Here is a 12,569-nt window from a genome sequence, read left to right as displayed (position 1 = left end):
TGGAAGTACTGGATCAACCGGAGGAACAGGGTCAACAGGAGGCACGGGATCAACCGGAGACACAGGATCAACTGGAGACACGGGATCAACTGGTGGGACTGGATCAACTGGTGGAACCGAGTCAACCGGAGACACGGGATCAACTGGAAGTACTGGATCGACCGGAGGTACGGGATCCACGGGATCAACTGGTGGAACAGGTTCAACTGGTGGTACCGGGTGTAGACCCGGTAGTGGAGGCACCGGATCAACCGGAGGGACCGGGTCAACTGGAGGCACAGGATCAACCGGAGGCACGGGATCAACTGATTGGACGGGACCATGTGGTTGTGGCGGTAAGTAGTTGCATTTCTTTTAAATTTGGGATGGTAAAAAAAAGTTCTACCTAGATTATTTTTAAACGACGGGCTAAAGCGAACGATGTGGTTTCGCAGAGCCTACTAAACCTTGACGAAAACTCTGCTCCGCCATGTAGTTTGTAAAGAAAGTAAATAAGTAAGTAGCTAATAAAATTTTCATAAACATTTATATAGTAAGTAAGTAAGTAAAAATTTATTGTCAGATCGAAATACATATAAAACTATACAGCCTCCAATCATCAATATATATTATAAAAGAAAGTGTACAATGTGCGTGTCGCTAAAACTCAGTAATCAGCCCCGATACGATCGATGAAGTTATATGGTGTGGTAGCCCTCTATCTCCCGTCCACGAAGAAGTTTCCCGTTGGTTTTTACCTGAAGCGTGTGCTTTTGAAGATATAAGGGCTGAAAGTTTCGCCCACACCGAGACTTAGAAGCAGTCATATTGCTATTGAATATTGAACCTTAACTTAATAGACGAAAGTTCAGAATCGATCGTGAAACATATACCTTCAAAAATTTGTACCTGGGGTGGTGTCTCGGGTCTCGGAGGCTAGACATATTTCAAGAATAGTCCAGAAAATTCGGGGAAATTCGAGAGCATTCCACAGCATTTCAGAATATTCTGGAATGTTTTCAAATGTTTGAGAACAGCCTAGATCATTGTGGAACATTCCAGAACACTTTCGAATGTTCTGGACCATTCCATGGACCTAGAATATTACGGACGGACTGTCACCTAAGACAAACTGTGACACTGCAATGGCGGACGGTTTGAATGTGTGCGTGTAGACGAGTGTTACCATGTAACACAAATTCTCCCCTAATGGTGAAACAATTATTTTTAATATCGTCCTTGTTTTCAAATAAAAAAATTAGGACAGTTTTACGTTAGACAATAAAAAAGGTGTGTACGTATCTGATTTTATAGGTCTTGAAAATGCGCAATATTGCACAATTACTTTGTGCAAACATTATTTTCAATACCTAATGATATTAAGCATCGTAATGAAATCAGTTCGTCATGTTTTTTTAATTTATACATTTAACTTGAAACATATCTGGTTTTCAACAAAAAAATTATAATACATATCAAACAAACGTTAAGTATCGCCTCTTAGTATCGGGAAATTACCATACCGACCTAGTTTGAAATGCACAATCAATAATTTAACCATTTACCTAAGAAATAAATAAATAAATAAAAAGTCATTTATTGTCGCAAAACACAGTAACAAAATAAAACAAACAAGGAAAAAGAAAAAAGACACAATAAGCACATAAGTCCAACACACATAATGATACATAATGATTTAATAAGAAGGGTATCAATTACCCCACTTTCGGGAAATTACTCTATTCATGTTACTGGTCACACTCCTGTTTTGCAGTTTGATAATTTATAAACAACAAATTATCGTGATTTTACGTATTAATTGATAAACTTAAGTATGAAAAGTTATTCCGTGACTTTTTTTCTTTCGATTGGTACAATTCTAGCAGGATTTAACTACGCATGCCGGCATATTTTATATTTTTCTTCGACATGTTTACTTCAATGACGTTTCGATTCGTCTGACGGCAAACTGGTGGATGTGGGCTGTCAATGTGTGTGTGTCACGCGTAAATTCTTAGAAACTGGTGGATGTTGGAATCACAGTTGTGTTGTAAGCGAAACTCTGTCCGTAATATTATAGGTTCATGGACCATTCGAAGGCTTTTTATAGAGTCCGAGCGGACCTACCTATTGGTAGGTGTATATAAAGCAAGATCCGTCGTGAGGTTCGAATGTTCGAGAACATCCCAGAATATTCTGGAATATATTTCCATGAAGAAGGTTCCTGTTTTTACCTGAAGGGTGGTGCTTTTGAAGATATAAGAGTAGATAATTTCGCCCTCTAGACATTTCTAGAACACTCCAGAGCGTTCGAGATTATTCGAGAGCATTCCACAACATTTAAGAACATTCTGGAGTGTTGTCGAATGTTCCAGAACACTCTCGAATGTTGTGAACTCTGGAATATTGGGCACCATTTGATTTTTGCAACTACCACACAGTCACATGTCTAATACTCTCTGAGCGAAGCCGGGTACCTCAGCTAGTAATATTATAAAGCAACATTATTGTTTATTACCTACTACTATACTTATTTAATAGCCTTATTAAGCTTTCTGTTGGGCTTAATAAATCTGTATGTATTATTAAATTGTACAACGAGACTTAATCGCGTATATAAGTTTTAAGATTTACCTCCGACGTTTCGAGGACGGCGTTGTCCCCGTGGTCTCGGAGAAGACTGGTTTAAGTTGACATCAGCATCTTCTAACCGCGCGAGTTTTTCGAACTACCCGCACTTGGTCTTGTTTATCAACTTGAACGTTATGCGCACTAGACCACGGGGACAACGCCGTCCTCGAAACGTCGGAGATAAATCTTAAAACCTATATACCGTCGGTGCGAATAAAAAAATCGCTGTGTTTTTTTACGATTTTTTATTTTGGCATATTTTAATTCCTTTTTCAATTTCCCGTCGACCTATATAGTTTTGAAAATAACTTACAAAAAATAGCTATGTGATTTTTTTTGCACATAACGTAATTAAATGCCTTGTTTTCCGTCGAGGGTGATGGCGATAATGTTGCACATGGCGATTTATTGACCCTAAAATCCGCTATGTATCATTTCTCGTGCTACGTTACTTTGGCAACAAATCGCTATGAGTAAACTTTACACATGACGATTTTAAGTGAACCAAATTTAAGTCGCTATGTAGCAAAATTCTGGTTAAAATAATTTATATTGTAGAAATTTACGAAAAAAACAGTTTATATTCTGCATAAGTATCATGTAAAAACCATTGATCTACCAGAAAAAAAAACAGGTGCAACAAATATATTACAAACAGGAAAATAAACAGTTTTTTTTGTCTCCTGTAAAGTAGCTAAAAAATACATGGCGATTTTATTATTCGCACCGACGATACGCGATTAAGTCCCGTTGTACAATTTAATAATGTGTAAAAATCGTGAAAGTTTATATCGGTGTTAAATCTGTATGTAATTTTTTTTATTACATTTAATCGTTTATATTTATTTTTTATGAATTGGTCATCCACAGGCCATCATCCACCAAAGTGTCCCAAAAACGAGGTATACTACAACTGCACAGGCGATTGCATCCCACGGAAATGCTCTGAACTCGGCTTCGAACTGCATTGCAACAAGAAGTGCAAGCGTGGGTGCGTTTGTAAGGACAACTACGTGCGGAACGATCATGGCGTTTGCATCCCAATTGAGAAGTGCCCATGTAAGTATATATAGTATATGATTTATTGTGCACTACATAATGGAAGAAGAATACAAAACTCTTTGTTTTGCTCGACTTGGCGGGGGCACTGCCGTGCCCCCAGAAAAGAACATTAGGTTTTTTGTCATTATCTTGTTTGGTCAAACTGGTCTTTTTCTTAATATGTATTTATTCGTTTTTCGACGAATGAGTGACGAATACCGAATGATACAAAAGATAAGAAATCAACGTTAAACAAATGAGACGAGCGATGCTGATACCACCTGTCTGATCTGATATTTCGTGTATAGGTAGTTATACGAAAAGCAACCAAAGTCTCACTAGTTTTTTTTTATTTTTACTACCTACAAGATCAATCAATTATATTGTATCTGACAGCATGTGGTGGCGATGAAAATGCCCAACGAGGATGTGGCAACCATTGCGGTAGAAGTTGCTCGGACATTGGTAAACCACCACGTCCTTGCCCACTGTTCTGCATTTACAATGGCTGCGACTGCAGGCCCGGATATTACTATGACCCTAATACAAAGAAATGCGTCAAGCCTAAAGACTGCAGTAAGTATGAAATTAACTCTTTTTTTGGCATTTAACAAAATGATAAAAGGACGGACTTGTGGGAATTTATATGACTATACATTTTTACACCTCCTGTCCTCTGTTCTTGTTGGAAATTCAAAATAGGTAGGTATTGTAAAATTTTTAATAGTTATTAATATTAATGAATAAAATGTAACTGAACAAACTAAGAGTCTCCTAGGACTCCTAATTTCCTATTGTTTATGAGACTGATAATGATGATAATAAGCTACCAGAACCAGATATGACAAAAAAAAATTGAATAGAAGACTTCGAGATTCGAGATTCGCCTCTTGTGAATAGCTAATTGTGTAAGTGCATTTAGTATTTTACATATATATGTCTTGAGTATCAAAAATATAATATAAGGTTAAGTATTTAAAAGAATCGATGGAGCTGGAACACATTTTATGATCAGGTTTAAAGTGGATTCGAAACTAATGGCGTTATTCACATAAGTACGCCTGCCAAATCTAACATACCGTTATAACAGAGGTTTGTGACGGGGCCCACAGATTACCAGTTCGTCGGGCGATATCAGCCTGTCAGTTAATCGCAAAAGGTGACAGATCCCAACAACTGACAGGCTGATATCGTCCGGCGAACTGGTAATCTGTGGCCCCTTAAGAGGTTGCTAAGTTGTATGAAAATGGGGGTAAATTTTTTATGTTAACCCACAGCAAAAAAATGTCCTAAACACGAGCATTATGAAATATGCTACTGCGGCGGCAACCAGACTTGCGACGACATCGGCAAAAAATGGAATTGTCCCCCGAAAGACAAGTGCAAGAAGGGTTGCAGGTGCGATAAGGGATACTGGAGGGACAAGAACGGAAATTGCATACCGGAAGATAAATGTCGTAAGTATCGTTTTTGGTTCTTGCAGAAAACACATGTCGCGCAGCAAGGATGTACAGACGCCATCAGATATACTGGAGCGGCCAAGGTGCTCAAAAATATCTGAACACGCACTCTAACGCCTTGACTTTAGAGGCGTGTTCAGAAATTTGTGAGCATCTTGGCCGCTCCAATATATTCGATGGCGACTGCCATCTATCTAACATACCGTTATATAACGGAGGTTTGTGAAGGGGCCCACAGATTACTAGTTCGTCGGGCGATATCAGCCTGTTAGTTAATCGCAAAAGGTGACAGTTCCGAAGAACTGACAGGCTGATATCGTCCGGCGAACTGGTAATCTATGGCCCCTTAAGAGGTTGCTAAGTTGTATGAAAATGGGGGTAAATGTTTTATGTTAACCCACAGCAAAAAAATGTCCTAAACACGAGCACTATGAAATATGCTACTGCGGCGGCAACCAGACTTGCGACGACATCGGCAAAAAATGGAATTGCCCCCCGAAAGACAAGTGCAAGAAGGGTTGCAGGTGCGATAAGGGATACTGGAGGGACAAGAACGGAAATTGCATACCGGAAGATAAATGTCGTAAGTATCGTTTTTGGTTCTTGCAGAAAACACATGTCGCGCAGCAAGGATGTACAGACGCCATAAAATATACTGGAGCGGCCGAGGTGTTCAAAAATATCTGAACACGCACTCTAACGCCTTGACTTTACAGGCGTGTTTAGAAATTTGTGAGCATCTTGGTCGCTCCAATATATTTGATGGCGACTGCCATCTAATGGCGTCATTCACATAAGTACGTCTGTCAAATCTAACATACCGTTATATAACAGAGGTTTGTGAAGGGGCCCACAGATTACCAGTTCGTCGGGCGATATCAGCCGGTTAGTTAATCGCAAAAGGTGACAGTTCCGAACAACTGACAGGCTGATATCGTCCGGCGAACTAGTAATCTATGGCCCCTTAAGAGGTTGCTACTTTTTATGAATATGGGGGTAAATATTTTATGTTAACCCACAGCAAAAAAATGTCCTAAACACGAGCACTATGAAATATGCTACTGCGGCGGCAACCAGACTTGCGACGACATAGGCAAAAAATGGAATTGCCCCCCGAAAGACAAGTGCAAGAAGGGTTGCAGGTGCGATAAGGGATACTGGAGGGACAAGAACGGCAATTGCATACCGGAAGATAAATGTCGTAAGTATCGTTTTTGGTTCTTGCAGAAAACACATGTCGCGCAGCAAGGATGTACAGACGCCATCAGATATACTGGAGCGGCCGAGGTGCTCAAAAATATCTGAACACGCACTCTAACGCCTTGATTTTAGAGGCGTGTTCAGAAATTTGTGAGCATCTTGGCCGCTCCAATATATTCGATAGCGACTGCCATCTATCTAACATAAAGTTATATAACAGAGGATTGCGAAGGGGCCCACAGATTACCAGTTCCTCGGGCGATATCAGCCTGTTAGTTAATCGCAAAAGGTGACAAGTTCCGAACAACTGACAGGCTGATATCGTCCGGCGAACTGGTAATCTGTGACCCCTTAAGAGGTTGCTAAGTTGTATGAAAATGGGGGTAAATGTTTTATGTTAACCGAGGTTTGTGAAGGGGCCCACAGATTACCAGTTCGTCGGGCGATATCAGCCGGTTATTTAATGGCAAAAGGTGACAGTTCCGAACAACTGACAGGCTGATATCGTCCGGCGAACTAGTAATCTATGGCCCCTTAAGAGGTTGCTACTTTTTATGAATATGGGGGTAAATATTTTATGTTAACCCACAGCAAAAAAATGTCCTAAACACGAGCACTATGAAATATGCTACTGCGGCGGAAACCAGACTTGCGACGACATCGGCAAAAAATGGAATTGCCCCCCGAAAGACAAGTGCAAGAAGGGTTGCAGGTGCGATAAGGGATACTGGAGGGACAAGAACGGCAATTGCATACCGGAAGATAAATGTCGTAAGTATCGATTTTGGTTCTTGCAGAAAACACATGTCGCGCAGCAAGGATGTACAGTCGCCATCAGATATACTGGAGCGGCCGAGGTACTCAAAAATATCTGAACACGCACTCTAACGCCTTGACTTTAGAGGGGTGTTCAGAAATTTGTGAGCATCTTGGCCGCTCCAATATATTCGATGGCGACTGCCATCTATCTAACATACCGTTATATAACAGAGGATTGCGAAGGGGCCCACAGATTACCAGTTCCTCGGGCGATATCAGCCTGTTAGTTAATCGCAAAAGGTGACAAGTTCCGAACAACTGACAGGCTGATATCGTCCGGCGAACTGGTAATCTGTGGCCCCTTATGAGGTTGCTAAGTTGTATGAAAATGGGGGTAAATGTTTTATGTTAACCTACAGCAAAAAAATGTCCTAAACACGAGCACTATGAAATATGCTACTGCGGCGGCAACCAGACTTGCGACGACATAGGCAAAAAATGGAATTGCCCCCCGAAAGACAAGTGCAAGAAGGGTTGCAGGTGCGATAAGGGATACTGGAGGGACAAGAACGGCAATTGCATACCGGAAGATAAATGTCGTAAGTATCGTTTTTGGTTCTTGCAGAAAACACATGTCGCGCAGCAAGGATGTACAGTCGCCATCGGATATACTGGAGCGGCCGAGGTGCTCAGAAATATCTGAACACGCACTCTAACGCCTTAACTTTAGAGGCGTGTTCAGAAATTTGTGAGCATCTTGGCCGCTCAAATATATTCGATAGCGACTGCCATCTATTGGCGTCATTCACATAAGTACGTCTGTCAAATCTAACATACCGTTATATAACAGAGGTTTGTGTAGAGGCCCACAGATTACCAGTTCGTCGGGCGATATCACCCGGTTAGTTAATCGCAAAAGGTGACAGTTCTGAACAACTGACAAGCTGATATCGTCCGGCGAACTGGTAATCTGTGGCCCCTTAAGAGGTTGCTACGTTTTATGAATATGGGGATAAACATTTTATGTTAACCCACAGCAAAAAAATGTCCTAAACACGAGCACTATGAAATATGCCACTGCGGCGGCAACCAGACTTGCGACGACATCGGCAAAAAATGGAATTGCCCCCCGAAAGACAAGTGCAAGAAGGGTTGCAGGTGCGATAAGGGATACTGGAGGGACAAGAACGGCAATTGCATACCGGAAGATAAATGTCGTAAGTATCGTTTTTGGTTCTTGCAGAAAACACATGTCGCGCAGCAAGGATGTACAGTCGCCATCAGATATACTGGAGCGGCCGAGGTACTCAAAAATATCTGAACACGCACTCTAACGCCTTGACTTTAGAGGGGTATTCAGAAATTTGTGAGCATCTTGGCCGCTCCAATATATTCGATGGCGACTGCCATCTATCTAACATACCGTTATATAACAGAGGATTGCGAAGGGGCCCACAGATTACCAGTTCCTCGGGCGATGTCAGCCTGTTAGTTAATCGCAAAAGGTGACAAGTTCCGAACAACTGACAGGCTGATATCGTCCGGCGAACTGGTAATCTGTGGCCCCTTATGAGGTTGCTAAGTTGTATGAAAATGGGGGTAAATGTTTTATGTAAACCTACAGCAAAAAAATGTCCTAAACACGAGCACTATGAAATATGCTACTGCGGCGGCAACCAGACTTGCGACGACATAGGCAAAAAATGGAATTGCCCCCCGAAAGACAAGTGCAAGAAGGGTTGCAGGTGCGATAAGGGATACTGGAGGGACAAGAACGGCAATTGCATACCGGAAGATAAATGTCGTAAGTATCGTTTTTGGTTCTTGCAGAAAACACATGTCGCGCTGCAAGGATGTACAGTCGCCATCGGATATACTGGAGCGGCCGAGGTGCTCAGAAATATCTGAACACGCACTCTAACGCCTTAACTTTAGAGGCGTGTTCAGAAATTTGTGAGCATCTTGGCCGCTCAAATATATTCGATAGCGACTGCCATCTATTGGCGTCATTCACATAAGTACGTCTGTCAAATCTAACATACCGTTATATAACAGAGGTTTGTGAAGAGGCCCACAGATTACCAGTTCGTCGGGCGATATCACCCGGTTAGTTAATCGCAAAAGGTGACAGTTCTGAACAACTGACAAGCTGATATCGTCCGGCGAACTGGTAATCTGTGGCCCCTTAAGAGGTTGCTATGTTTTATGAATATGGGGATAAACATTTTATGTTAACCCACAGCAAAAAAATGTCCTAAACACGAGCACTATGAAATATGCCACTGCGGCGGCAACCAGACTTGCGACGACATCGGCAAAAAATGGAATTGCCCCCCGAAAGACAAGTGCAAGAAGGGTTGCAGGTGCGATAAGGGATACTGGAGGGACAAGAACGGCAATTGCATACCGGAAGATAAATGTCGTAAGTATCGTTTTTGGTTCTTGCAGAAAACACATGTCGCGCAGCAAGGATGTACAGTCGCCATCAGATATACTGGAGCGGCCGAAGTGCTCAAAAATATCTGAACACGCACTCTAACGCCTTGACTTTAGAGGGGTGTTCAGAAATTTGTGAGCATCTTGGCCGCTCCAATATATTCGATGGCGACTGCCATCTATCTAACATACCGTTATATAACAGAGGTTTGTGAAGGGGCCCACAGATTACCAGTTCGTCGGGCGATATCAGCCTGTTAGTTAATCGCAAAAGGTGACAGTTCCGAACAACTGACAGTCTGATATCGTCCGGCGAAATGGTAATCTGTGGCCTCTTAAGAGGTTGCTAAGTTGTATGAAAATGGGGGTAAATGTTTTATGTTAACCCACAGCAAAAAAATGTCCTAAACACGAGCACTATGAAATATGCTACTGCGGCGGCAACCAGACTTGCGACGACATAGGCAAAAAATGGAATTGCCCCCCGAAAGACAAGTGCAAGAAGGGTTGCAGGTGCGATAAGGGATACTGGAGGGACAAGAACGGCAATTGCATACCGGAAGATAAATGTCGTAAGTATCGTTTTTGGTTCTTGCAGAAAACACATGTCGCGCAGCAAGGATGTACAGTCGCCATCGGATATACTGGAGCGGCCGAGGTGCTCAGAAATATCTGAACACGCACTCTAACGCCTTGACTTTAGAGGGGTGTTCAGAAATTTGTGAGCATCTTGGCCGCTCCAATATATTCGATGGCGACTGCCATCTAACATACCGTTATATAACAGAGGTTTGTGAAGGGGCCCACAGATTACCAGTTCGTCGGGCGATATCAGCCTGTTAGTTAATCGCAAAAGGTGACAGTTCCGAACAACTGACAGTCTGATATCGTCCGGCGAACTGGTAATCTGTGGCCTCTTAAGAGGTTGCTAAGTTGTATGAAAATGGGGGTAAATGTTTTATGTTAACCCACAGCAAAAAAATGTCCTAAACACGAGCACTATGAAATATGCTACTGCGGCGGCAACCAGACTTGCGACGACATAGGCAAAAAATGGAATTGCCCCCCGAAAGACAAGTGCAAGAAGGGTTGCAGGTGCGATAAGGGATACTGGAGGGACAAGAACGGCAATTGCATACCGGAAGATAAATGTCGTAAGTATCGTTTTTGGTTCTTGCAGAAAACACATGTCGCGCAGCAAGGATGTACAGTCGCCATCGGATATACTGGAGCGGCCGAGGTGCTCAGAAATATCTGAACACGCACTCTAACGCCTTAACTTTAGAGGCGTGTTCAGAAATTTGTGAGCATCTTGGCCGCTCCAATATATTCGATAGCGACTGCCATCTATTGGCGTCATTCACATAAGTACGTCTGTCAAATCTAACATACCGTTATATAACAGAGGTTTGTGAAGAGGCCCACAGATTACCAGTTCGTCGGGCGATATCAGCCGGTTAGTTAATCGCAAAAGGTGACAGTTCTGAACAACTGACAGGCTGATATCGTCCGGCGAACTGGTAATCTGTGGCCCCTTAAGAGGTTGCTACGTTTTATGAATATTAGCAAGAGATCTAAGGTCCACCACCTTGCATTTTGGAGACAAAGCAAACCGCTTGGAACAGGTGTTCCTGGGGGTGATCTGAGCTGATTTACCCAGGTTGCCGAGAGGTCCCCCCCAGCAGGTGGGCAGGGGAGGGGGGGCAAAAGTGCCTCCGGCGCGCATCACTCTAAATTTTATATCTGCATACATCTAGCAACTATATCAAGTTTGGTGTCTTTTTCGTATAATTCGAGGATGGAGAATTCATTTCTGTGACTAAACTGTCACTCACCCATACAAAAAAATCGAGAAATTCAAAATTCAAAAAAAATCTTTACACTTTTTTTTTTGAAAATCCTCTACAAAATTAAAACTACGAGGATTTGCTCTACAAAAAAAATACCTGTCAATAGCCTAGTTATCCTTATATATAGAATAGTAAACTTCTCAATCATTTTTCTTTTATAACTCTGTAAAAAAAAATATTTATGTCGCGCGGCGTACCTGCATTGTAAGAGCAGTATGCAGCTTTTAGGATTTTTAAGTATGTTTTGATGGTTTCTTATAAGTTATTATGCTTCTTTTTGTAGATTACATTAATATATTACTTCTGGACGTGATATATATGCAAATATAAATGAAATATATAAATAATAATAATAAGAGGCAGCACAATTCCAACAAGCCCTCGAGCTTGGTTCTCTCCCACCTTCCTTAACAACTGGTGTCACCTTCCTGCTCTTCAAGTCCGGTAGTACCACGGAAGCAAAAAACTACAGACCCATCACATGCTTGCCTACACTCTACAAGCTCCTTACATCCATTTTGAGAGCAAAAATCAATGCGCACATTGTCGCAAACAATATTTTGGCTTCCGCTCAAAATGGATGTAGGGTTGGGTCCCGTGGTACTAAAGAGCTCCTCCTCATAGACATGACCATATGCCAACAAATCCGGCGGAACAAGGGGGCCCTCTCAGCCGCTTGGATTGACTATAAGAAGGCCTATGATTCGGTGCCTCATTCATGGCTGGGGAGGGACTTAGAGCTGTATAAAGTTGATGCAGCTTTGAGAGCCTTCCTAAGCGCGTGTATGAGGCAGTGGACCACAGTCCTTCGTCAACCAGGAGGCGGGGATGACCGCTCTGGCCCGCAGGATTTTATAAGGATTGAGCGAGGAATCTTTCAGGGTGATAGTCTGAGTCCCCTGTGGTTCTGCCTAGCTCTGAATCTCCTCATGAACTAGGTTGCCGGCTTCGGAGAGAGGGTGAAGTCATTTCTCACCTTTTGTACATGGATGACCTCAAATTATTTGCACAAAATAGCCAAGACTTGTTGAACCTACTGAAAACTACCGAAGTCTTCAGTAGTGCCATCAACATGGAGTTTGGTGTCGATAAATGTGCGGTTATACATGTAGAGCGGGGGAGGGTTGTAAATTCAACAAATTTACAACTCTCTGAGACAATGGCTTTCAGATCTATCTCTGAATCAGAAACCTATAAATACCTTGGTATGTCA

At 42.2% G+C, this 12,569-nt stretch overlaps 1 protein-coding gene across 1 annotated transcript in view; it reads left to right on the top strand.

Annotated features, from left to right (window-relative positions):
- The first annotated feature begins 627 nt into the window (after window positions 1–627).
- The window catches only part of LOC134650496 (zonadhesin-like), a 79,009-nt gene continuing 67,067 nt past the window's right edge, over window positions 628–12,569 (top strand). The window contains exons 1-3 of the mRNA XM_063505453.1: window positions 628–649; window positions 3,481–3,669; window positions 4,048–4,227. Coding sequence (XP_063361523.1) covers window positions 628–649; window positions 3,481–3,669; window positions 4,048–4,227 — 391 coding nt within the window. The remainder of the gene's footprint in view (window positions 650–3,480; window positions 3,670–4,047; window positions 4,228–12,569) is intronic.

This window comes from Cydia amplana, chromosome 8, assembly GCF_948474715.1.
Source record: "Cydia amplana chromosome 8, ilCydAmpl1.1, whole genome shotgun sequence".
Lineage (NCBI taxonomy): Eukaryota > Metazoa > Arthropoda > Insecta > Lepidoptera > Tortricidae > Cydia > Cydia amplana.
The sequence above is the reverse complement of the archived record's forward strand: the minus strand, read 5'-3'. Positions and strand labels throughout refer to the sequence as shown.